The sequence below is a fragment of the Chiloscyllium plagiosum genome, chromosome 25, assembly GCF_004010195.1.
Source record: "Chiloscyllium plagiosum isolate BGI_BamShark_2017 chromosome 25, ASM401019v2, whole genome shotgun sequence".
In the NCBI taxonomy this organism is placed as follows: Eukaryota; Metazoa; Chordata; class Chondrichthyes; order Orectolobiformes; family Hemiscylliidae; genus Chiloscyllium; species Chiloscyllium plagiosum.
In genome coordinates, this window is record NC_057734.1 from 17,240,750 (window position 1) to 17,266,280 (window position 25,531).

General features: G+C 37.9%; 1 protein-coding gene and 1 long non-coding RNA gene across 2 annotated transcripts in view; one reads left to right on the forward strand and one right to left on the reverse strand.

The window, feature by feature from the left end:
* The window catches only part of LOC122562612 (protein-tyrosine sulfotransferase 2-like), an 89,052-nt gene extending 79,090 nt beyond the window's left edge, over nt 1–9,962 (forward strand). Inside the window, exons 6-7 of the mRNA XM_043715597.1 lie at nt 7,172–7,231; nt 8,672–9,962. Coding sequence (XP_043571532.1) covers nt 7,172–7,207 — 36 coding nt within the window. The 3' untranslated portion in view covers nt 7,208–7,231; nt 8,672–9,962. The remainder of the gene's footprint in view (nt 1–7,171; nt 7,232–8,671) is intronic.
* Nucleotides 1–25,094, reverse strand: part of LOC122562616 — a 36,881-nt gene extending 11,787 nt beyond the window's left edge. Inside the window, exons 1-2 of the long non-coding RNA XR_006315373.1 lie at nt 24,669–25,094; nt 22,827–22,873 (exon numbers count right to left, since the gene is read on the reverse strand). This is a non-coding gene — a long non-coding RNA (uncharacterized LOC122562616). The remainder of the gene's footprint in view (nt 1–22,826; nt 22,874–24,668) is intronic.
* Nucleotides 25,095–25,531: the final 437 nt, after the last annotated feature.

Here is a 25,531-nt window from a genome sequence, read left to right on the forward strand (position 1 = left end):
GGAGTTCAGGTGGTGGTTAATATCGCGGCGGCAGTTGGCTATGCAGAGGTCGAGGGCAGGTAGGGGGCCAGCACGGGGTGTCCAGGTGGATGGGGTGTGTTGGAGGCGGGAGAAGGGGTCGTCAGAGGGTGGGCGAGAGTCTTGGTTAAAGAAGTAGGCACGGAGGCGAAGGCGGCGGAAGAATTGTTCGATGTCACGCCGCGTGTTGAACTCATTAATCTGAGAGTGTAGGGGAATGAAGGTGAGGCCTTGTCAAGTTAATCAACTAGTGTCTCATTATTTAAGGCTGTGAATAAGGTATTCTTTAATGCTCATGATGGAATTAAGCAGAATTAAATTTTTAGTAATGGTTACTTTAAATCAACCTGTTCAGATGTGTTATGACACCCCCTTGCTGAGATATTTGTATCATCAATAGTCAAAGGTGAGGTTCTGGAAGACTGGACGTTGGCTAACGTGGTGCCATTATTTAAGAAAGGTGGTAAGGAAAAGTCAGGGAACTATAGACCGGTGAGCCAGACATAGGTGGTGGGAAGGTTGTTGGAGGGAATCCTGAGGGACAGGATTTACATGCATTTGGAAAGGACTGATTAAGGATAGTCAACATGGCTTTATGAATGGGAAATCATGTCTCACAAACTTGATTGAGTTTTTTGAGGAAGTAACGAAGAGGTTGTGAGGGCAGAGCAGTGGGCGTGATCTGTGTGGACTGTAAAGATGTTCAACAAGGTTCCTCATGGTAGACTGATTAGCAAGGTTGGAATTTATGGAATACAGGGAGAACTAGCCATTTGGATACAGAACAGGTTTGAAGGTAGAAGACAGAGGGTGGTGGTGGGGTTGCTTTTCAGACTGAAGACTTGTGACCAGTGGTGTGCCACAAGGATCGGTGCTAAGTCCACTGCTTTTCATCATTTATATAAATGATTTGGATGTTAACATACTATGCTGAACAAAGAGACCTTGGAGTGCAGGTTCATAGTTCCTTGAAAGTAGAGCCACCGCGAGATAGGATAGTGAAGAAGGCATTTGGTATGCTTTCCTTCATTGGACAGAGGAATGTTATTGGTTTTGAAATTCCACCTTTGGAATATTGTGTGCAATTTTGGTCTCCCTCTTACTGGAAGGATGTTGTGAAACTTGAAAAGGTTCAGAAAATATTTACAAGGATGTTGCTAGGGTTGGAGGATTTGAGCTACAGGGAGCGGCTAAATAGGCTGGGGCTGTTTTTCCTGGAGCGACAGAGTCTGAAAAGGGTGACCTTATGGAGGTTTTATAAAATCATAAGGGGCACGGATAAGATAAATAGACAGGAGTGTGGGAGTCCAGAACTAGAGGGCATAGATTTAGGGTGACAGGGGAAAAATTTAAAAGGGACCTAAGAGGCAACATTTTCACACAGAGGATGGTGAGTGTACAGAATGAGCTGCCAGAGGAAGTGCTGGAGGCTGATACAATTGCAATATTTAAGTTATCTGGATGGGTATATGAATAGGAAGGGTAGAGAGAGATATGGGCCACCTGCTGGCACTGGGACTAGATTATCTGGTCGGTTTAAACAAGTTGGACTGAAGGGTCTGTTTCTGTGCAGTACGTTCCTGACACATTTCTGAAGCAGCTGGTGCTTGAACCTAGGCTTTCTGGCCTAGAGATGGGGACATACCACTGTGCCACAAGAGTCCCTTTTCAAAGAAGAGTAATGCATCTATTCCCTCTGCACTGAAGCCTGAGCTTTAATAATGTTTCTGCTGGTTTCAAGTTGAGGACCTTTCATGTGTGAGAAAATGTCATAACAACTACATTACAGAAACACAAATGTGTTTATGCACTAAATTACAATTACAAACAGAGTGTATTCTTAACATGACGTCTCTGATTATTTGACAGAAACCTTCAGTATTTTATTTCTTTTGGATAGCTCCCAACTACTGATCAGCATTTTCTCATTACATCTGCTGCTTTTGAGGCTACAATTTCTGCATTGTGTAACATTTTGCTCTAATATTGATTTTTGAATCTCAATATTTGTCACAATTAAAATGAGTTTCTCGGTTCAAAGTATTAGCTAGTTTATATTTATTCCATAATTACCATCCTGACTTGGATTTTATCTTTATTTTTATTTAATGTAATATTTTGTTAACTTTCACAGTTAATGTAAATTGTACCTCTGCTGGCCAGTTCAATTCTATACCTCTTGAATGTAATTTAACATGAATTGGAAACCTACTTAATGTTCTTCTGAGAATTTATACTCCATTGACGTCAGTAGAACATACAATCAGACAAGGCATAAAATGCAAATATAAGGTTATCTCATCTCCAGTGACTGGTAAAATTAGTGCTCATCAGACAGAATTAATAATAGTCTCATGCATACCAAATCAGAAAGCTAGTAAAAGCTAACACAGCTCCAGGAAAATGTGAGAGAACCCCAAAAGTTCTAGCTTCAACAATCCAAAAGAAATTACAAATGTAAAACAAAGATATGAAGCTAGAATTTTAGAACCCTATTCCAGATTAAATACCAATGAATTGGATATAGAATTTGCATGCTAAATTATTCCACTCCCAATTTAGTTAGACTTTCTCAAAGATATAAAGTCTGCAAACATTTACTTCATGGAAACTGTGTGTGCATTGAAGATGAAGGGAGAAAAATACTTAAACTGAAGGAAGATCTAGTAACCAAATTTACCTGTGTCCCAATACAGCACAATAGCAACATGACTGTACACAATAAGGAAATTGAGGGCAACATGCCCAGATTTTTCAAATACTGACTGGCAAACAAGGTAGCTTGATGCTGACTCAGGATTGAAATATAAATTGAATCAAAGTCACAGATAACATCCTTGAAATAGTTCTGAAAGGTGAATCTTCCTTATTGCAGCTTTTGATATGTCTGATTGCACTTCGATGCTTTCAGGCTTCTCCTGATTTTGAACTCATTGCATTTTCCTTTGCTTGGTTCAAATCCTACAGATTCAATTGTAATCCAAAGCATCTCCAATAAGGTCTTCTCTTTTTGTATTACCTCCAGGGTTCCCCAACAATTTGTCCTCTGCTTGCCCTACTCCTTTGCCTATTTACCCTATCCATGCCCCTCATAATTTTGTAAACCTCCATAAGGTCACTCCTCAGCCTCTGACACTCCATGGAAAACAGCCCCAGCATGTTCAGCCTCTCTCTATAGCTCAAATCCTCCAACCCTGGCAACATCCTTGTAAATCTTTTCTGAACCCTTTCAAGTTTCACAACATCTTTCTGATAGGAAGGAGACCAGAATTGCACGCAATATTCCAACAGTGGCCTAACCAATGTCCTGTACAGCTGCAACATGACGTCCCAACTCCTGTACTCAATACTCTGACCAATAAAGGAAAGCATACCAAACGCCGCCTTCACTATCCTATCTACCTGCACTTCCACTTTCAAGGAGCTATGAACCTGCATTCCAAGGTCTCTTTGTTCAGCAACGCTCTGTAGGACCTTGCCTTTAAGTGTATAAGTCCTGCTCAGATTTGCTTTCCCAAAATGCAGCACTTCGCATTTATCTGAATTAAAGTCCATCTGCCACATCTCAGCCCATTGGCCCATCTGGTCCAGATCCTGTTGTAATCTGAGGTAACCCTCTTTGCTATCCACTACACCTCCAATTTTGGTGTCATCTGCAAACTTACTAACTGTACCTCTTATGCTCGCATCCAAATCATTTATGTAAATGACAAAAAGTAGAGGACCCAGCATGCAATCGATGGTCAAATTAATAAAATATATCAAAAGGAATAGTATAATTAAGTTAAAATTTGTCAAAGCTGGCAGGACAAGGTGATGTCCCAACTGGGTAGAGGTTGCTGCAGGGTGGAGGCAATGGGATAGTGGTAATGTCGCTGTGCATTACTCCAGAGCTACAGGTTAATGTTGTGGTAACATGAGTTCAAATTTCACCATGGCAGATGTTGAAATTTGAAATCAGTAAAAATCTGGAATAGCTAACTAGCCTAATGGTATCGTCAATGTCAATTGTCACAAAAACCCATCTGGTTCACTAATAGGAGAAGAAAATTATGCTATTTTTTACCTGGTCTGGACTACATGTGACTCAATACAGGTATGTGACCACAGCAATGTTGTTTACTCTTAACTGCCCTCCAGATAATTTAGGGTGGATAATAAATGCTGGTGTGACACCTTCTAGTGATCCAGAGTAAACAAGTCCGCAAGTCTGCAGCAAGTGTTAAGTGCATGCAACATTGGCTTGGAGATGGAGCTAGAGGCTGAACTACATACTGCAACTCATCAGTGAGGGAATCATGCCACTTAAGGTCGGGTAATGTGATTTGATCGATGGTCAGGAATATTAGGGGATGCCGAAAGGAATGTAGTAGAAGGTAGTATTGTGGAGGGAATTGACACCATTCTTCACAGCAAAGAGTCGAAAAAGCTATGTTCCTTTCCTGGTGCCAGAATTCAGAACATCAGCTCCAGTTTAGAGTGGAACTTGCACTGGGAGAGAGAGGATCCAGTAGTTGTGGCTTAAATTGGCACCAACAACATAAATAAAACTGAGAGGTTATGTATACAGAGAATGTAGAGTTAACAGTAAATTGAAAAGCAGAATCTCAAAGATTATAATCTCAGGATTATTAGCTAAAATGAATATAAATTGTTATAGGGCTCTTAAAATTAGAGTTGAATACTTGGCTGAAAGACTAGTGTGGGAGAAGTGGGTTCTAGTTCATGGGGTACTGGAGAAAGTGGGGCTGTACAGTTGGGAAAGTCCATAACTGAATCACGCTGGGATCAGTATTCTTGTGGACCACATAACTAAGGAAATAAAGGATTTTAAACTAAACAGTGGAGGTAAGGGTTCAACATGGAAAGATAAGGTGTGTCCAAGAGTAGAATTAAGACAACACCGGACAGGAGTTACAGATAAATCAGGGTTAGAAAATAGTTGGAAGGGACAGAAAAAAGGAAACCCAAGACTACAAGACACTAACATCAAGACCAGATGGTACAAAGATAAAAAAGATGTAACATAGTTCTGTATCTGAATGTGTATATTATTTGTAACAAAGTTAACATTGGTGGTGCAGGTTGAGGTAAATAAGTATGATTTGATAACCATTACAGAGCTGTGGCTACAGGTTGAAATGGTCCTGAATATTGAAGGGAATGTAACAATCATGAATAGAAAGCTAGGTAAAATTGGGGTGATGCAGCAGTGTTACTCAAAGAAGACACTTGTACAATAATTATGGTTCCAGAGATTGAGATCTAAACTCGGTTTGGGTGGGGAGGAGGAATAATTGGGGAAATAAGTTACTAGTGGGTGTGGTCTACAGCCCCTAATGCTAACCACAATGTAGGGCAAAATATACAACTGGAAATATTGGGTGTTTGTGATTTAAAATAAAATGATAATCATGGATAATGTTTTTGTGAGAATTTCTTAGCATGTTCTGGAGCTGAGTAGAGAGCAATTATATTAGACTTGATTTTATATAATGTGATGGGATAAATGATCTGCGTAAAGGCACCCTTAGGTAACAGTAACCATATTGTTTGAATTTTGCATCCACTTTGAAAGGGAGAAGATTGGGTCTAAGACTAGAGTTTTAAATAAGGGCAACTGTAAGCATGAAAACTGAGGTGGCTGGAGTGGACTAGGATACTAGACTAGTGGTTAGATTAATGGACATACAGTGGCATTCATTTAAGGACATATTTATGAATAGTCAAGATAATTTATATTTCTTCTGTTTTCTAAACCACATTCCTAAAACCCCACCATCCATGACTAATTGAAGGAATTAGGGAAAGCATCAAACTTGAGGAAGAAGGATCTGACTGCATAAAGTGGCATGACATTCTGATCAATCATCTAAGGAACAGCAAAGAATGAGCACAAGCTTAATCTGGTGTAAGAAATTAGTGTATGAAAGGAGTCTAATTACAGATGTGAAAACTTGTAGCAAGAGTTTCTACAGGTGTTTAAAAATAAAGTAAATAAAATGAGTGTTAGTCCTGTTAGAGGGTGAATGGGATCTTAATAGATAATAAGGGAAATAGCACATGAAATTACTCAAAATTTTGTTTCTGTAGTTGACAGGAAAAATTTAGTAATAACTAGAAGTCAGGAGTGGAAAGGAGACGGCTACTTGGTAAAGTGACAATCACTAAGGTCTCTAGATCCTGATGGACTTCATCCTAGGGTCTTAGATGGTAAATGAGGTAGTAAATGCATTGGTGCTAATTTTCTAAAAATTCTAGCATCAGAGAGGCAGATGTTTGGTGCCTCGGTATCAAGGGATATAGAGAATTTGCAGGAAAATGGAAATAAGACCAATTGTGATCATATTGAAAAGTGGGAATATATTGCAGGGCATATGGCCTACTCCTGCTTGTATTTCTAACGTTTATTTCTATGGTTGAGTTGAAAGTAACAGAAGGGACAAGTAGTTCATTTTGTGGGAACACAACATTTCAGACACTGTGTAATTGAACAACACTTATTCATGGAACAACTATGAGAGAGCAGTGTTTGAATTTTTGTTGATTGACAAGTCAGTAGGTCATTAGAAAAGTCATTTAACATGTTTTTAATTGCCAAGACTGTTCCAAAAGTACACTTGTACAGCATGTAGATAAAGGGCTTACCTTGTGAAGAAAAGTTGAGTACGTTGGATTTTGTGATCCTATTGAAACATAAAAGATCATGAGGGGACTTGATAGTATGGATACTGGAAAGATATTTTCTCCCTCAGGGGAGACTAAACATAAGGGACACAGTTTAAGCATAAGAGGTTTCCATTTAAGATTGAGATGAGAATTTTCTCAAGGCTTGTTACTGTTTGGATTTCAAAAATCAGTCAAGGTTTAGTGATTAAATTTTTTCAGGGTTGAGTTAGATACATTTTTCATAATCAAGAGAGTCCATGACTATGGGAGGTAGATAAGAAAGTGGAGTTGAGACCACAACCAAATCAGCCATAAACTTCTCAAATGGCAGAGCATGCTTGAAGGCTGAATTGCCTACTTCTGCCATTCTGTGTTCCAACTTGGAAAAGACTGTGTGAAAGTTCTTGTACTTATTTTCTAGCTGAAAATCTAAGTACTTCCAAAACAACATGGCATTTAATTCTGTGAATTCGCTTTCTTGTAGGTAAAGCTGAATGTTACAGCAACTGGATTTCGGTAGCAACAAAACAGTGGATAATGACAGGTACGTGCACTTAATCATTTATGCTGCAGCTCAACCTAAAGGCTACTACAATGCCACTTTTTTATACCATATTTCTCTCCCCACTCTGATAGACTGGATTTCCACATGCATCTGGACCTCTGGAGTAAAAACTGTTCAAGTTCCAGGTTAATTAACATTTCGCCATAAAGGTGCAGCTTTGTACTGCCTCATTCGATCAGCACTCTGCATCTGTGCCTGATAGGAGTCAACTGATATATGGATAGCCCTTGGCTTCCAGTAGCCAGCATCATGTTGATCTGGTTCACAAATGTCCTTCAGGGAAGGAAATTTGCCATCTTCTTCTGGTCTAGACTGCATGTGACTCCAGGCCCATAGCATTGATTCTTGACTGTCCTCTGAGCATGAATAGTTTTTTTAAAATCTCATAAAGCATCTTAAAATGTTTTGTTACACTATTTTAGTGCTAGTTTTTATTGTGTTGTTGTAGCTGAGTACATTGGATTTGCCTGGGATGTAAACCAAGCAAAAGGCAATAAAGGGAATAGGCAGATAAGCAGACATAGATCAAGGATAAATCAAAAGAAAAGAAATAAATAAGATATAACTGGCTAGATCACTTGCGCAGTTTCCACAATCTGTAACATCACAGGCACAGAATTGTATCCTGCTTGGTTTTTGAAGGCAGCTATCTGTGCAATTAGCTTCCAGTAAGTTCTGGGGAGTATTCATTATACTTAAAACTGAGATTCCAGGCTCTGAACTTTCAATAAGTTGATAATGGAAGGACAACCAGGTAGCAATTAAACCTCTGTCCTGTAGCTATCATGGGCACAATCTTTCTGACTTGAACACAGTTCAAAAACCAGTTTAAACTTTCATTTCTTTGTTAAACTAGCTGTCTCTCTGTAAGGTCCTTGTTAACTTTAAAACATCTGCCATCTTTTTGAGTGTAATGCATCTCTGGAACCAAAATATCTCAAGCATTCTTTGAAAAATAATTCATTCGCAATTAACTTCAAAGCCTAGCCTCATAAATATCAGTTTTAGTTATTTTAGTATTTCCCCCATCCTGATCCTTATTAATTTCACAACCCCCCCCTATTCCACGCAAATGATAATTTCCCACTTTTAACTGACAACAAGAACTAATTTCTCAGTTCCATGGCTGCAATCTGCCACATCCACACTGGCCAATTAGTGCACCAGGCTGGTTTGGGCAGATTGTAGTGAAAGTTATGGTAATCTGGCCTTTGTCCCCAGATCTGCTGCCCTTTTGGGTTATTTCAGACTAAACCTACCCCCCTTTAACTTCTGAACCTATAATATGGAAAAGTCCCTGTAATTGAAACAGAATGATATGAAATAGCATATATTAACCAGAGTGATCAAGAAAGGGGGAAAATGAATTACAATAGTTTTTAGCAGATTGTTCAACTAATACAAACCTTTCTGGTCTAGAGGGAATCAGATTGTCTGGAAGACACAACAGAAAATGAAGTTACTGGAAACCTAAACTGGAAGCATAAACACCTGCTGGGAGAACCTATCTGTGCACATTGTGGAGTTTTGATGGAAGGAATGTATCTGTGACTATCTTACTGAATTTTACCTCCTTGTGAAGAAAGCTAATTTCATGATTCTTCTCCAAAGCTAATGTTTGCTAAATGTTTCCAAGGTGAAGTCATTTGTGCAAAGATCTGTGTTCCTATTGTAAGTGATGTTGCATCGATAGTTTTCTGTGATGGCTGTTTTTTTTAAATTTGGCCACGCTCCCTCCTTCATGCATATATTGACCAGTATGAATTGAGCAGTGCTTTAAGCTGCTGTATTATTTCCTATCAGCACTTTGACAATCAAGAATGTGTAAGCTTATGTTTTTTTTTCTTACAAAGTATCACTAATAATGGATATTGAGTATACTTGATCAATTAATATTAATCAATTTCAAAGTTAAAACTAATAGTTTCCCCAGAAGATAACCAGTGTCTAAGTGAAATTCAAGCAAGGAGTTCCAATAACAGTTTGTGTAATAGCTAAACCCTGAATCTAGCATACTAAAAGCAGAAGGTGCTGGAAATACTCAGTAGGTAGCATCTGTATACAGAGTATAATATTTCTTAAATTCTGAAAATCCAGTTTGGTTTTATCATGTTAAAAATGATGATTTTGTTTTTAAAGATCTTCAAGCAAAGTTTTTGTCTTTTGATTTTTGACTGTCATGACTGGCTGTCTACCACAGTTTTGCTTTGGCTGACCAGAATGTATTAAAGCTCAGTAGAATTTGAGCTGAAGGTGACATAAATCTGCATCCATGTAAAGTCTGGTACCAGTAGTGGACTGATAGAAAGCATTCACCTTGAACTTTAAGTAAATAGCATTGCAAGAAGCTGGGTCTTAATGTTATAAATGCCTTCACTAGAGTAATGCCATGTGATGTAGGATACTTCATAATACTGTGATATGTTCTGTATAACTACCAGATCTTCAGTTGTAAATTGTACAAAACTTCAGTTATCTGCATATTATTAATTGATTATGTTGCCAAAAGAAAACCTGAGGATAAAATAATTCTCCATTTGGAAATCATTCCTTATCCAATTGTTCTATTGCTTTGTTAATGTTCTTTATCCAACCTTCACTCGCAAACAGAATATTAGCTGGCCACTTCTGCTCAATCTTACCTTTCAGAAATGGAGCTATGATAACTTAGTGTTACATTTTAAAATAAAATCTTTCTGTTCTGACCAGATTCTGATAATTCCTGGAATGTAAAGAAAATTTAGGTAAAGTTCACTGTTCAACATTTGTTTTTGTCTAAAAGAATTTCATTTTTCAGGTAAAGACTAATTCACATAAAATACATACAATAAAAACATTCAGTCCAATAGTCCATAGTGACATTTATACTCCACAAGCCTCCTTCTAGTCAATCTTTTTTTTTCTGCTTTTCATAGCTCTCTTCTATCTACTTATCTAATTTGTTTTGAAAGCCTTGGAAAAAACTATATGTAGTAGCATGCTTCACATTCTAACCATTTTGAATATATTAGTTTTTCCTGAGAGGATTTATTAATTATCTTAAATTTTTTGCTCTATTTTTGCATTGTTCAAAAGTCTAAACATCTATAATATGGCAGTTCTTTATATTGTTTCTGAAGAAAAAGACCCAAACATTCAGTCTTTCTTTTTAGTTAGAATCAATTTTGGTCCTATCCTCAAACCATTTTTGTACTTTCTTCTGTACTTTTATGTCTCTTTCATAGTGTGAAGTTTAAAAAGGAGATTTATGGCAGCATGACCAGAATCCTCTGTAGGTTTGACATATTCCACTGTGCTTTAATTGCTTTGCTGATATGCTTTGCTTTTATGATTTATTTCACCTGCATCCTTGGATCTCATTGTTCTTCTATTGCATTCTCTTTTTGATAAGGTGTAGAACCTGATAGTATTCTCCCTACCAAGGGGTATCACCTCATTTTTGTTAATGTTCATTTGTCATCCACCTGCCTAATACACATTGTGCTGCATTCTCCACCATGTTAACTGTACGCCAATTTGATATCAGTGCCAATATTTGACTATTGAGTTACTCGCTATTGAGTCCAAACATTCACTGAGTTATGACTCATAGTGGTCTCTGGGAACACTGCTTTCATATTTCTTCAATCTGAATAACTATCCTTGAGCACTACTATCTGCTTGATTATTTTTAAAGATCATTTGTTATTCATCCAGCTATTTGTCTTGACTCAGTGTGCCTAACCATTGTCGCGGGTCTCCTGTCAAGTACCTTACTGAGGCAGTTTCCCTTAGTTTGTCACTTAGAAATATTTACTCTGTTATTGGTGATAAATGAAATTGGATGATCTCTTAAGATTCTGTCCTTTCTTAAATGTGTAATTTTAATCTATAAGTAGAAGTACAATCTAAAAAAACAACATTTTAACTACATTGCTCACCACTTAAATCAAAAGGAGCAAAAGCTTTCTCTTCAGGACTAAACTTTACCTTCAGTTACTGAATTGCACAACATTTGCCAATTATTAGATGAATCCGTTTAAGATGGTGACTAAACTCTCAAAATTACCGAAGGTGTGGTTGGGTTTGCTTTCTTCATCTGCTAGGTTTCTTTCATTTTTTTCTTTAAAACAAAGATGTGTTCTGAGTTGCCAGTGAAGTTATTAGATTCTGGTCTTTCACCTGTGAATTGAGTTTTAGTCTCTCTAGGCTGCTGACACAAGTCTCCTCTGTCTCTTAGTTACAGGAAAAGAGTTTGTTCATCCCAGCAATCTTAAGTCCGTTCTCAATGGACACAAATTCATGGCATAAAACTTCTGAATTGCCATTGCATTTCTATTCTTGTTGAGGACATAACGGTCATTATTATGGATCGAGAAAAACTTTAATACGGGAAGCAGTATTCTAAAGTTGCTACTGGAGCATGTTTTTGAGCAGAGTGGAAGAAATTATTTGTTGTATCTAATCCATGTTGTATCTGGTCTAGAAATGTTTATGTTGCCATTGATTAAATGCTGAAGAAAGCCTTTTTTTGTTTTGCTTACCAACATTAATCTTTCCCCTCTGGATTAGCACAAAATTTACTCAAAGTTAGAAAAAAACTCTAGTTCAGGCATTAATCTGCATCGCTGAAATAAATAGGAATATCTTTCAGAATTAGATAATAATTGCATTAGTTATCATATCTACTATTCTCCATTCTAGTGTTAACTCTGCTTTAGGAAAAGACATGAGGATGTGTGCTCTACAAAGATTTAACAGTGTTACCCTGCCAATGAATGGAAATCTTCCATTGTTTTTACATCTGATTGCTGAATTTGCTTCAAGCTGAACCAACAGCTCTTAAGAAGCAAGTTAGGTTTGGTTGAAGCTGTTCACTTTGGCATCAAACTGTGCATTAAAATGCAAATTGATATCGGGGAATTTATTGCGACCTTTGCTTCTGGAGCCATGACTCCCCTCCTGTCAGCCTAGTATAAATCCCTCCCTATTTCTCCCTTTTTTTAGCTTTGACAAAGGGTCAGTTAGACCGAAATATCAGCTCTTTTCTCTCCTCACAGATGCTGCCAGACCTGCTGAGATTTTCCAGCATTTTCTCTCTTTGGGTTCGGGAATGTCATGTTTCTCTGCCACTCTGTAATTTCAAAATTTGTCCTCAATTCTAACTACACATTTTCAGAATTGAGTGCAAAAACACTAAAAATACTCTAGAGGAACAATAGGAAAACATTTAGGAAACTAGTCATTTTAATTTGTTGACTATCATGTACATCTTAATTGTGCAGATGTAAGGAAAGGAGGGGGGCTGGGGCAGGGACGGCAGCATCACTCTACAAAAAGATTTTCCTCCTAGCGTTTAGCTCATTTTTTTAAATCACCTTTCAAAGAGTATTTAATTCTCTTCCACTAGTTCTGTGCCATGTACCGATGCATATTGGTTTGTTTTCTCCCTGACAGCACCTGAAACCTTTAGCAGGACAATAAGAATTGATTCATAAATTAGAAGGTTGGTTTCATCCCAGATGCATCGAGTCCCTAGTGGAGCAGTTGGCCAATCAAAGACCAGTAACCAAACATTAGATTTGTTATGTGTGGTTTGTTACCAAACTTGTGCTTATACCAAGGGGATAACTTGTCCATTGTCCTCATTACTTACTGTTACATCTCACTGGGGTAACACACCAGAAAATGGACTTCAACTTAGAGTTGACACAAAAGTTAACGTTTTATAAGTATGCAGAGGTGCCCAATTTAGCTATCAGAACCAGACTGACATTGCATGAACCAAGTTTCTGGACTTAACAAGAATTACTATTTATTATAAATAATTAGACTGTAGCTACATATAAACAATTATAAGCTGCCTGCCTATAATTACTAATTAAAACTGACCCCCTCTATAAACACACACATACAGACAGACAGGGAAAAAAAATGTGGGTGTTACGTCAGAGGGAAAGATCGGTTAGGTAATTGGGCCTTCTCTGTTCCCACAGTTTTCTGTGAAAATTATTTTGCTGATTAATGCTGATTTGTGATCCAACTTCTCTAAATATGTTCACACACAGGTCCCTATTTATTAGAAGTCAGTTTATAGCAACAGCTGAAGGAAAAATAGAACTGGCTTTTTTCATGCTTAATGCCATTCCTTCTGCTGAAAACAGGCATAGCTCCTGAGCTTAGAGATCTCTGGCTTCTCACTATATTGTTCATAGCCCAAGTTGTTCAGCAAGTTGGGAATCAGTCATGTCTGTGTCAACAGTAAAGGTGTTTTTTTTGTCAGTGATTTGTGGACTCAACCAGTTAATCAGCAACTTGTTGCCAACTGAATTTTCATCTGTAAACAGCCCTAGGCTCCGGCTCGTCTGCAAGCCCTACCACTACTATTTGAACCAGCAGCTTTGTAAACTGCACTTGTAAAAAGTGCGTTAATCCTCCCAACAATCCTTGATTTTTAAAACCGATTCCATTTAACTCCACAAAGTACAGAAATTGCAAAGGGTCCTCCTTGGGAAAAGTGATCATGGCATGCTAGAAATTCAAATTCAATTAGAAAGAGGAACTGCCGTTCCACACTAGCAAACCAGGATAATTATGTAGGTATTTGTCCTGAGTTGACAGGGCTGGATGACTAAAAGATAGGACAATTGAGCAGTGGTAGATGCTAAAGTAATTTAAAAATGCAAAGGTAAATTATGAAAGAAAAGTAGTACACAATATTAAAATAGATACCAAAAGCTTCTATACGTAAAAAGGAATGGAGTAGCTAAAGTGAATGTTGGTCCCTTGTAGGATGAGATTGGGATGTTAATAATGGGGAACACAAAAATAGTAGCATCATTAAATCAATTTTTTAAATTCCGTTTTTATGGTGGAGGACACCAATGCCATCCAATAATAACCTCTGCATTACTTATTATCGAAGGGAATGAATGGAGAACAATCAACATTGCTAGGGGAAAAAGTACTAAGCAAACTGATGGGATTGAAGGCAGACAAGATCCCAGAGCCTGTTGGCCGACATTCTGGGGTCTTAAAGGAAGGGGCAGCAGCGATAGTGGATCCATTGGTCATAATATTTTAAAACTTCTTGAATAAGGGATAGGATCCAGTGGATTGGATGAATGTTAATATAATGCCCTATTTATTGAAAAAGAGAGTGAAGCAGATTAGGAATCTATATAGACTAGTTTAATATGTATCATTGAGAAATAGTTAGAATCTATTAATAAGGAAGTAACAATAGGACATTTGCAAATTCAAAATGCAATACTTCAGAGTGAGTTTGATTTTATGAAATGTAAATTGTGTTTGATTGCTAGAGTTCTTTGAATATGTAACAATCAAGGTGGATAATGGAGATCGTGGAGATGTTATATATCTGGACTGCCAGAAGACATTTGATAAGGTGCTGCACAACAGGTTAATACACAAGATAAGATCACATGGGATTAGGGGTAATTTATTATCTTGGATAGAATGTTGGTTAACCTACAGAATCAGGATAAATGGGTCCTTTTCTCATTGGCAAGATTGAATTAGTGGGGAATCACAAGGCTCATTCCTCAGGCCCCAACTATTTACAAGCTAATGACTTGGCAACGGGGATAGAAAGTACTATAACCAAATATGCAGATGACCCTAAAATAAGGGGGAAAATAAGTTGCATTGAGGAAAAAAGAAATTTACAAATGAATATGGATAAGTTAGGTGAATGCACAAAATTTGGCAGAAGTTCAACATGGATAAGTGTGAGATTATCCATTTTGATAAACAGAATAGAAAGGCAACATATTACCTAAATGGAGAAAAATTGAGTGTTTTTGTTACATGAATTGCAGAAAGCTAATATGCAGGTACAGCGGGTAAACCGGAAGGCAAATGGAATGTTGGTATATACTGCAAAAGGAATAGAGCAACTGCATAAGGCATTAATGAGACCACACCTGGAGTTACATGAGGGATTTAGTTGCATTGGATGCAGTTCAAAGGAGGTTCACTGATTCTATATATAATGGTTTCAGTTTATGAGAGGAGATATAATTGAGGTGCATAAGATACTGAAGGGAATTGACGAAGTAGGCATAGAGAGGATATCTCATCATCTGGGGTAATCTGGAATGAAAAATCAGTTTTAGGATGAGGATAGCAGATTTAAAATAGATGAGAAATTATTTCTCTCAAAGGGTTGTGAATTTGTAGAAATCACTAACCAGTAGTGCAGTAGATGCTGAGACATTGAGTAAATTCAAGGAGGAGATTTGATTTTTAATTAGTACTGTGTTAAAGGGTTGGGGAGACTGGACACAAAAGTGATGTTGTGTCTGATGTGATTAGCCATGATTGTATTACATAGTTGAGCAGGTTTGAGGGATTCAGTTGTCTGCTGATGCTAGTTCTTATGTTCTTCTCTTTCATCCAAAGTGAAGGAGTTAAAAAGTAGGAAGAATTTTGATCATGTTTAACAAAGTATATTATGTTAATTTGAACTTTATGTCTTGTACTTTGACAACAGAAGTAACTCCAATAAGAAGTTTGGATATTATAATGGCATAGAATTTTAGCTACACACAGTTGCTTTAATTGCAGAGTATTATATTGTATTTATTCCAGTCAAATTAGAGACAGCATATGAGGGGAACAAGGAATAATTTATCAACAAATGGTGATACTTCCATCATGTTTGGTTTCTTAGTTCACATTTCAATAGTATTGATATAAGGAGAGATTTCTAGTGATTTAAAGAATGTTTGTAATTTTAAAATTAGATTACATTATAGTGTGGAAACAGGCCCTTCGGCCCAACAAGTCCACACCGACCCGCCAAAGCGCAACCCACCCAAACTCCTACATTTACCCCTTACCTAACACTATGGGCAATCTAGCACGGCCAGTTCACCTTACCTGCACATCTTTGGACTGTGGGAGGAAACTGGAGCACCCGGAGGAAACCCATGCAGACACAGGGAGAACGTGCAAACTCCACACAGTCAGTCGCCTGAGGCGGGAATTGAACCCGGGTCTCTGGTGCTGTGAGGCAGCAGTGCTAACCACCGTGCCGCCCACAAATATTCTACTTGTCTGCACCTCTCCTTGCTATTACATAAATTCAATCACTAATAAAATTAATTGGGAACACTAAACTACATGGACATATGCTGTGTTGCCCAATGGTTCAAACAATTATTGTTGTTGATATCCTGAGGAAAAGACCAAATTGATTAATAGGTTTTTAAACTTGGGCTGAGTGTCAGCAAGTTGTAAGTTTGCTTGCTGAACTGGTGGGTTTGTTCTTCAACATTTCGTCACCATGCTAGCTAACATCATCAGTGGCCTTCGGTGAAGCGTTGGTGTTCTGTCCCGCTTGCTATTTGTGTTTATATCCTTTGTTCTTCTAGCAGTGAGGCCAGTCAGGCTAGGGTGATGTCTATTGATGTGAATAGGGCCGTTACATTGAAGGAAACCATAACCTTGTTGTCCTCTACCTTTGATGTTAAGGAATTCCTGGTTCGAGTGGATTGAATCTCGTATCAGGTGTTTTCAGTTTGCTTTGCAGTTCCTTTGCTTGCCTGATGTCAGTGATATCTTTTCTGGTTCTGTTTCTGAGAGGCTGGTAAATGGAGTCCAAATCTATGTTTGTTAACGGTTCGACTGCCAGGCCTCTAGGAATTTCCATGCATGAATTTGTTTAACCTGTCCCAGGATGGATGTATTGTCTCTGTCAAACTGGTGTCCCTCTTCGTCTGTATAAATGGATACCTGTAATAGTTGGTCATGTCTTTTGGTGGCTAGTTGATGTTCATGTATCCTGGTGGCTGGTTTCCTGCCCGTCTGTCTAATGTAATGTTTATTGCTGTCCTTGCAGGATATTTTGTATATGATGTTCGTTCTGCTAGCTGTGAATATGGGGTCCTTTAAATTCATCAAGAGTTGTTTCTGTGTGATGACAGGTTTATGGGCCACCATGATGCCTAGGGGCCAGAGTAGTCTGGTCATCATCTCTGAAATGTCTTTGTATTGTAGGGTGGCTAGAGTTTCTGAGCGTGTTGTATCTTCCTGTTTAGGCCTATTGTGCAGGAATCGGCAGATTATGCTTATCAGGTAACCATTTGTCCCTGAATATGTTGTATAGGTGTTTTTGCTTGGCTTCTCATAGTTCCTGGGTGCTGCAATGTGTTGGTGTGTGTGTGTGTGGCTTTCATGTAAATGCTGGTCTGCAACACTCCATTGGCTTTTCGTTCTACTGTGACATCTTGGAAGAGGAGTTGGTTTTTGTTCTTTTCGTCTTTGGTGAATTTTATATGGGTAAGGATGTCATTTGTGCTTATATTTGTTCTAGTTTGCATTTTTGTGATGACAAAGGTGCCATCCACCTATTGGACCCAAAACTTGGGCTGGATCATGGGAAGGGGTGTTCGTTCTAACGTCTGCATAATTCCTTCTGCTATAAGTCTAGATATTGGTGATCCAATAGGCATCCCATTGACTTGTTTGTAGATCTTGTCATTTGAAGGTGAAATGGGTTGCGAAGCTCAGTTCTAGTAGTTTTGAGGATGCTGTCTTTGCTGATGGAGTTGGTGCTATCAGGTGTTTATATCCTTTGTTCTTCTAGCAGTGAGGCCAGTCAGGCTAGGGTGATGTCTATTGATGTGAATAGGGCCGTTACATTCAAGGAAACCATAACCTTGTTGTCCTCTACCTTTGATGTTAAGGAATTCCTGGTTCGAGTGGATTGAGTCTCGTATCAGGTGTTTTCAGTTTGCTTTGCAGTTCCTTTGCTTGCCTGATGTCAGTGTGCCAGGAAGTGAGACTGTCGGTATGAGGGGGGGCCTTCTTTATGTATCTTTGGTAATCCATACAAACAGTATGTTGGATCCTTCTGGATTTATTCTTTGGAGATGTCTTGTTAATTTCACCTGTCTTGTGTAGTTTCCTCGGGGATGCTACAATGCGGTTTTCTGGAGTTGAGTCAAGCGCCACCTACAGTAGGTGTGTTATTTGTTCGTAGTGTGTTTGCTTTTTCAATGTATTGTATTCTGTTCAGAATGAAGTCATGAGCCCTTTTTTTGCCCGTAGGATTACAATAGTTCTTTCTTTTCTGAGTCCTTCCAGGGTTTTCCAGTGTATTGAAGGTGTTCCTTTCTTTCTTCCTGCTTGGTGTTGGCACTACTGTTGGTCTGATGGCCTGCTAGGTTTCTTCTGTAAGTCTGTTGTCTTTCAGGGTGGACACCAGTGCTGCTAGGAAGTCCTTTTTATCCGTGTCTGTGGTTGAAGTTCATCTCTCGTACTAAGACTGCTTTTTCAGAGTTTGAGAGTAGTCAGTCAGACAGGTTCCTATCCAAGTCTCTGAATTGTCCGTGTCATTGCTGTGTGAGAGCATGGACAGTTTTTCTTGTAGGGCTAGTCTTTTCTTCACCTTGGTCTTCTGTTTTTTTTAATGTTGATGACTTGCTCTAGCATACATGTCCAGTCATGGTCAGTCACGTTAGTGTACAGAATTTTTTGGCGTGAACTTTCTCATCCATATATGGAGTCTGTTGTGGGCATCATTTATCATTTCTCGTAGCATTCTGTGATTGTTCTGTTCTCTTGGTTTGTGGGGTGTTGAGAGGAGATTTGTATTTGACACATCGTGGCAATAACTGTTTCCTGAGGGATTTGTGTAGAAAGTACAATTGTTGGTGGATGGTGTTTGGTTTTCATCTTCGGGCTAATTTGAGCTTACCATGTCCATAGGTGTTTCAGATTCTGGAGAAGAGTGTCAGCAACTTGCTTGTTTTCACTTTTCCTTTTTGTCTATGGTGCTGCCAATAAGTAGATCATGCATTCCTCTTTCTTTCCACCATTTGTTATTAAGAATCCTCAATAAAATATTCTCAGTTTCAGTTGACCATTGACAATTTGTCACAATCTTTTATGTCCAGTCACTTCACAGCAAACCTAACAACTCCTGTGTATGTCACTGGCATGCCATGATTTTCCAATTTACAAATTCATTTATTTTTGTAATTTAAATGTAGTTTTTAAAGATTTATAGGGATTGCAGTATAATGCTGGAGAAGTTGCTAAGATGTTGTTTTGGTCAGATTCACGGAATTATCTTGAGAAAACTACTTCACAAAAAATGTGTTGAGATGAAAATTTTTCTCCTGTAAAAGATTAACTAAATCAAGAAAAGGACATACCCCCGACCAATTAGATATTTAAAGGAACTATACAGTCATACAGCATGGAAATAGATCCTTCAGTCCAACCAGACCACACCAAACATAATCCCAAGCTACATTAGTTCCACTCGCCCACTCTTGGCCCATATCTCTCCATACTTTTCCTATTCATCTATCTATCCAAATGTCTTTTAAATATTGGAATTGTATCTGTATCCACCACTTCCTCAGGAAGTTCATTCCACACATGAACCACCCTCTATGCTTAAAAAAAAATGCCTCTCATGACATTTTAAAATCTCTCTCTGCTCTCACCTTAAAAATGTGACCCCTAGTCTTTAAATCTTCTGTTTCTAGGGAAAAGACAACAACCATTAAATCTATCCATACCTCTCATTATTTTACAAATTTCTATCAAGTTGCCTCTCAACCTTCTACACACCAGTGAAAAAAGTCCCGGCCTATTCAGCCTTTATTTAATAACTCAAACCTTCCATGCCTTGCCACATCCTGGTAAATCTCTTCTGAATCCTCTACAGCTTGATTATTTTCTGTAACTGGGTGACCAGAACTGGACATAGTATTCCAGAAGAGGCGTCACCAATGTCCTGTACAACTTCAACATGACTTCCCAATTCCTTTACACAAAAGGACTGAGCAATGAAGGCAAGCATGCCAAACACCTTTTTTAACCACCCAGTCTATGTGATGCAAGCTTCAAAGAATTATGTACTTGCACCCTTAAGTCCCTCTGTTCTACAACACTACCCAAGGCCCTACCGTTGATTGTATAAGCCCTACCCTTGTTTGTTGTACCAAACTGTAATATCTTACATTTTTTTCAAAGTTAAATGTCATTTTTCAACCCATTGACGCATTTGATCAAGATCCCTTTGTAATCTTAGAAAACATCTTTCACTGTCTATTATGCCACCAATTTTGTTGTTGTCCACAAACCTATTAATCATGCCTTCTATATTCTCATCCCAATCATTTATGTAAAGATGCTAAATGGTGAGAAATGACAAGAGTTTTGCTGTCTGATGCTCAGTTTGCATTTTTCCAGAGCCACTCATTCCCTGAATTCCACGATTCAAATATTTTTCCACCAGTAAGGTTAAAATAAGGTGAAGTAACAGCATTGATGCCACATTTGATTTAAAGAGTCCCAGGAAAATGTATATGAATGGGAATCGAGAGAAAACATGCTGCTGTTTAGCACAAAGGAAGGTGATTGTCGTAGTTGCAGATCTCTCATCTCTGTTCCTCAGGGCCAAACATTTTTATCTACTTCATCAATAATGTTCCTTCCGTTATAATTTCAGAATGGGGACATTGTGCAATTGACATGGAATGTTCAATACCATAAAGCGCCAATAATGTCATATGCAGCAAAGCCTGGCCAGTCTCTAGGCTTGGGCTGATAAGTGGCAAGTAATATTTGTGCATTATGCCAGACAATGACTATTTCAATAAGAAAAAATTTAATTGTCTCCCTTTGACATTCAATGGTGATAGCATCACTGAAACCCCTAAGTGGTTACTGTTGACTAGAAATTGAATAGAACAGCTGTATAATACTGTTACTATAAGAGAAGGTCAGAGGCTAGTTATTCAGTGGTCAGTAATTTGTTTCCCAACTCTGAAATCCTGTCTACCATTTGCAATGTTTAAGTCAAGAGTATAATGCAATATTCTTCACCTGTCTGGAGAGATGAATTTTCACCAATATGCAAAGAGTTCGACACTGTCCAGGACAGAGCAACAAGTTTGATTGGAATCGTATCCATAACTTACACCACTGACAAAGAGTACAGCAATATGTTATCCAAAAGATACAGCTCAGCAACTCGCCCAGGTTCCTTTGTCAGCACTTTTTAAAGCTGTGACCTCTACCCCTGAAAGACAAGGGCAGCAGATGCATGGGAACACTGCCTCCACGTTCACCTCCAAGCCGATGGTCCAAAATTCTTGAATCTCCTTACAGCACTGTCGGTATATGTACATCTTAAGGACTGTAGCAGTTGAACGCAGCTGAGCGTCACTTTCGAGAAGACAGTGAGAAAGAGACAATTAAACCTGACTTGGCCAGTGTTGCGCTCATCCCATGAAATAGATTTGTTTCAAAAGATGCACAAACTACTCTTAATTCAAGACCTGAAAAATAGACAAGTCCAGCACAACTCACATTCATTAATTTTCTGATGCAGACATGATGGGAGGTATGCCTCTGCCCAGTCTAATTGTACATTATTGGTCTGTTTGACTGATAGGTTCTTCAACCATTTCCCAGCTTCTTCTGAAACCTGTGAAAGAAGGAGGTTGGATTTCTGACCATGTGTACTGGAAATAGTGATTGTGTTACTGAACTAGTAATTCAAAAGCCTGGACTAATGATCCAGACACCCAAGATATGAGAACAAAAGTAGGCCGTTCAGCCCAGCTCTGCTCTGCTATTCAATAAGATTATGGTTTATCTGATAATCCTCAATCCCGTTTGGGTTTAAATCTCATCACAACAGCTGGGAAAATTTAAATAATCTAATTAAATAAGCTTGGAATCAAACTAGTACCTGTCGTAGTGAATATATAACTTAGATAATTGAAACAACCCTTCTGTTTCACCAAAATCCTTTGTTGCAAGGTGAGCAATTTAAGTCAAGCTCCTTATGTTGCACTTTATCTTATGCCTCTTGAAAGTCTATGTACATTTAATTGATCACAATCCCCTCATTAGTCCACCTTGCTGTCTCAACTAAAAACTTACTCAAGTGAGTCAAACATAACTTAATCCGTGCTGGTTTTCCTTGATTAATCCACATTTGTCCAAGTAACTGTTAATTTTGTTTTGACTGATGTTTCTAAACGTTTTTCCACCACTAGGGTTAAACTGAATGGTTTGTAGTTGTTGGGCTTATCCTTCCATATTTTATTCGACAAAGGGTGTATCATTTGGAATTCTCTAGTTCTGTGGCAGCACTTCCTATATCTAAGCAGATTTGAAAGATTATGACCAGTGCCTCTGCAATTTCTGAATTTCTGTACAACTTCTGTATTCTGGATGTGTCGAATTTGATTGTCATTAATCAGGTACGGTTGTCTGTGGAGATCCTGCATATACAGCTTGCTCACGAAGTAGAATATTGAAAAGTTCTTTCATCGCTCTTATAGAAGAATAAATCGGTTTCACCGTCAACTCAACAACAGGGGTTTTTTTTCATAAGTGGGAAAGATCAGCTGAGCAGCTCATCCTCATGGGTTTCTTGTTCCCCAACTTATTTCAGATACCAAAGCACTCACCAACTAATCACTGTTTAGAGTACCACCCAGGGTCTACAGCAGAACCGTTATCACCAGTCATATGATTTTTAGGTAGCTTTATAAGAAATAATCTTTAATGTAATATAGCATTGAAATAATTCACTCACCACTGTTTTCTGTATCTTCGGTCCTCTCTGTCAAATTGCTCACTTCTCTGGAAATCATAATGGTGATCTTCTTAGTAAATTATTCTCTATTTACTATTCTCCCTTTGTCAATCCAGAGTTAAAAATTGTTGGTTAATATTTTCAAATTGTTTGAGCTATGCATAAATATTTGCCTGATTAATGCATTGCACCATAATATTAATATTGTACAATGTTGTGATTATACACACACACACACACACACACTCTCACCGGAAGACTCCACAATCAAAAATGATCTGTTCCTATGTTCTTGATTTTTGTGTGTTGCAGAACATGTTTGTACTCTTGGGAACCTGCAGTTCTATGATTTACTTTGTTGACTCTTTGTGGATTTATGACAGAATTTCAAAACCAGAATATAAGAACTTCTAAGCATATGTTTGTTCCAAGAAAACCCTGAATATTGATTTTCAAAACAAAAATTCTCTGGTTCTTGAACGTTGCTATCTATTACATTTAGGAGCTTCTTGACGTAATTTTAATCAAGGTTATCTTTTGTTGGCTGCAGTGGTAAATTATTTGATGACATTCCTCTTAGCTGGTGGCAATAAAGTGAGTTTGTATTTCTGTCTTGAGCTCAATGTTGAGGACATTATAACAACACTTTAAATTTCTAACTAATTTACATATTGGACTGTGTCAGGAAAAGTCATTTTGGCCATAAAATGCAATTTAAAGCTTCTTATTATTTCTCTCACAGTATATATCTGATTAGCCTCGTCAAAGGACAAGGAGAAAATGTACAATCCAATAAGTGCTGAATCCTAATATAACGATTTGGAGCTGATGTCTAATTTTATACTGAGTGTATCTGAATTAACAACATGATGCTGAGAATAGCATTTGAAAGGTACAAAATAAATTGAATAGTTTAGGTATAGAACTTGCGTTACTTATGAAAAGACAAAAGATAGCTTTAATGTTTTGGTTTCAGTTATGCAATATGCAGTATTTAACATTAAGCCATACAGCGTCCTCTGGGGTGAATTGCAAGACATTTCTGAAACATTTGAAGCACTACTTCAAAATGCCTGTAATGTGCACTTTGGCTGGAGTGACAGCACCTGTTCCTGTACATAATTGACATACAAGTATAACATCAGATTCCAGAGGGTACTCTTCATCGCCTGTGTGACATTTGAAGATCTGTCCTTGTGGTACTGCTAGTAACACAGGATGCTTTAGAATGAAGGCTTCTTAAAAACTGCCTGGAAAACAATTATTGACTAATCACAAACTTGCACTGATTGTTATAAAGAGTTGAAGATTGTGAGAAGTAAAGTTATTAATATAGATATTGACATATGTATTAGGGTGCATACATATCCAAGTGGATACATTTCTAAGCTTCCTAGAAATGTTAATCTCCACAGGCGGTAAAGACAATGACTGAAAATTGTTTCCTATTTATTATCTCTTTAAATTAACCTGCACACACGATCTCTATTCATCCTTCACCTTATTTCATTGTGGCAGATAAATCCTTCACTTAACTTAACAATGTTTGTACATGTATTATGTGTACATCAAAATAATGTCATCTTAATTTACATATTAAAAAGGTACTACGATAATTTAGATGATTGCCTCATATGTACCTTGCCCCACTTCTATACATTTGTAATGCTAAATTAATAGAATGTGCAAAATGGATACAGTGATCAGTAACAGTAGCAGACATTAGTAAATTTGGCAATTGTAATTAAATAGAAACTGACTGGTTTGTTTGTTTAATGTAAAAAAAAGTGCAGGATAAACAAAAAGAACAGGCTGTATTAATACAGAGAAAAACAGAGTTACCGTTTCAAGCCCATTGAGACTTCAGAGCGGAAGAATGTTAGACTTTATTCTTCAGACTGTGTTCATAAGGCAGGCTGAACCATTTGAGTGCGCACAATAGCACACACAAACACAAACAAGCTGTGTGACATAAAGGGAGTCCTGTTTGTTTAATTGTATTTCCCCACTCAAATTCATAGTCTCGCATTATTTTCTTCCACTTGGCCTTTGAACTCCCTCTGACAACAAAATGTTGGTAATTGGTGACTGATTGATTGTTCTGGGAGTCGATAGGAAGTGAACTCTGAAGCTGTAAGACAAAGGAAGCAGCAAATTCTGTCATCAGTCACAGAGGTGGAAGGGTGGGACCTGAGTCAGTCCAGTGTGTCACAGTAGACCCCAGTAAGCAGTTCACTTATTAACAAAAATCTTTTGCTAATGGAATAGTCAAACAATTCTCAGTATGTTGGTTTCTTTGACTCTTATTAAAAATTTCCAAGACTTCTGTTGTGAATTTTAATACAATACTCCAATGTTCCACATGTGCATGTTGTGGTATTGGCCACAAATGCAATCTTTATACAGTTGAAATGGGAATGGTACAAGTGAATCAGAACAGAAACAGCAGGTCAGGGAGAGTTCAAAGGATTTTTAGACATCAAAATATCGTTGAACATCAGACAAAGGGAGTGGTAATGATGATTGCAAAGACAAAGCATTGGCCAGATTAGTTGCTAATAATCGAATAAAAACAAACTCTGACTGAAAGCAAAACCATGAAAAAAAGGGGTAAATCTCTTGATTGAGTTGGAAGGAATCAAAATAGAGGGCACAGTTCATGGCCTGAAGTTATTGAACTTGCTTGTGAACTAAGCCAAGGTGTT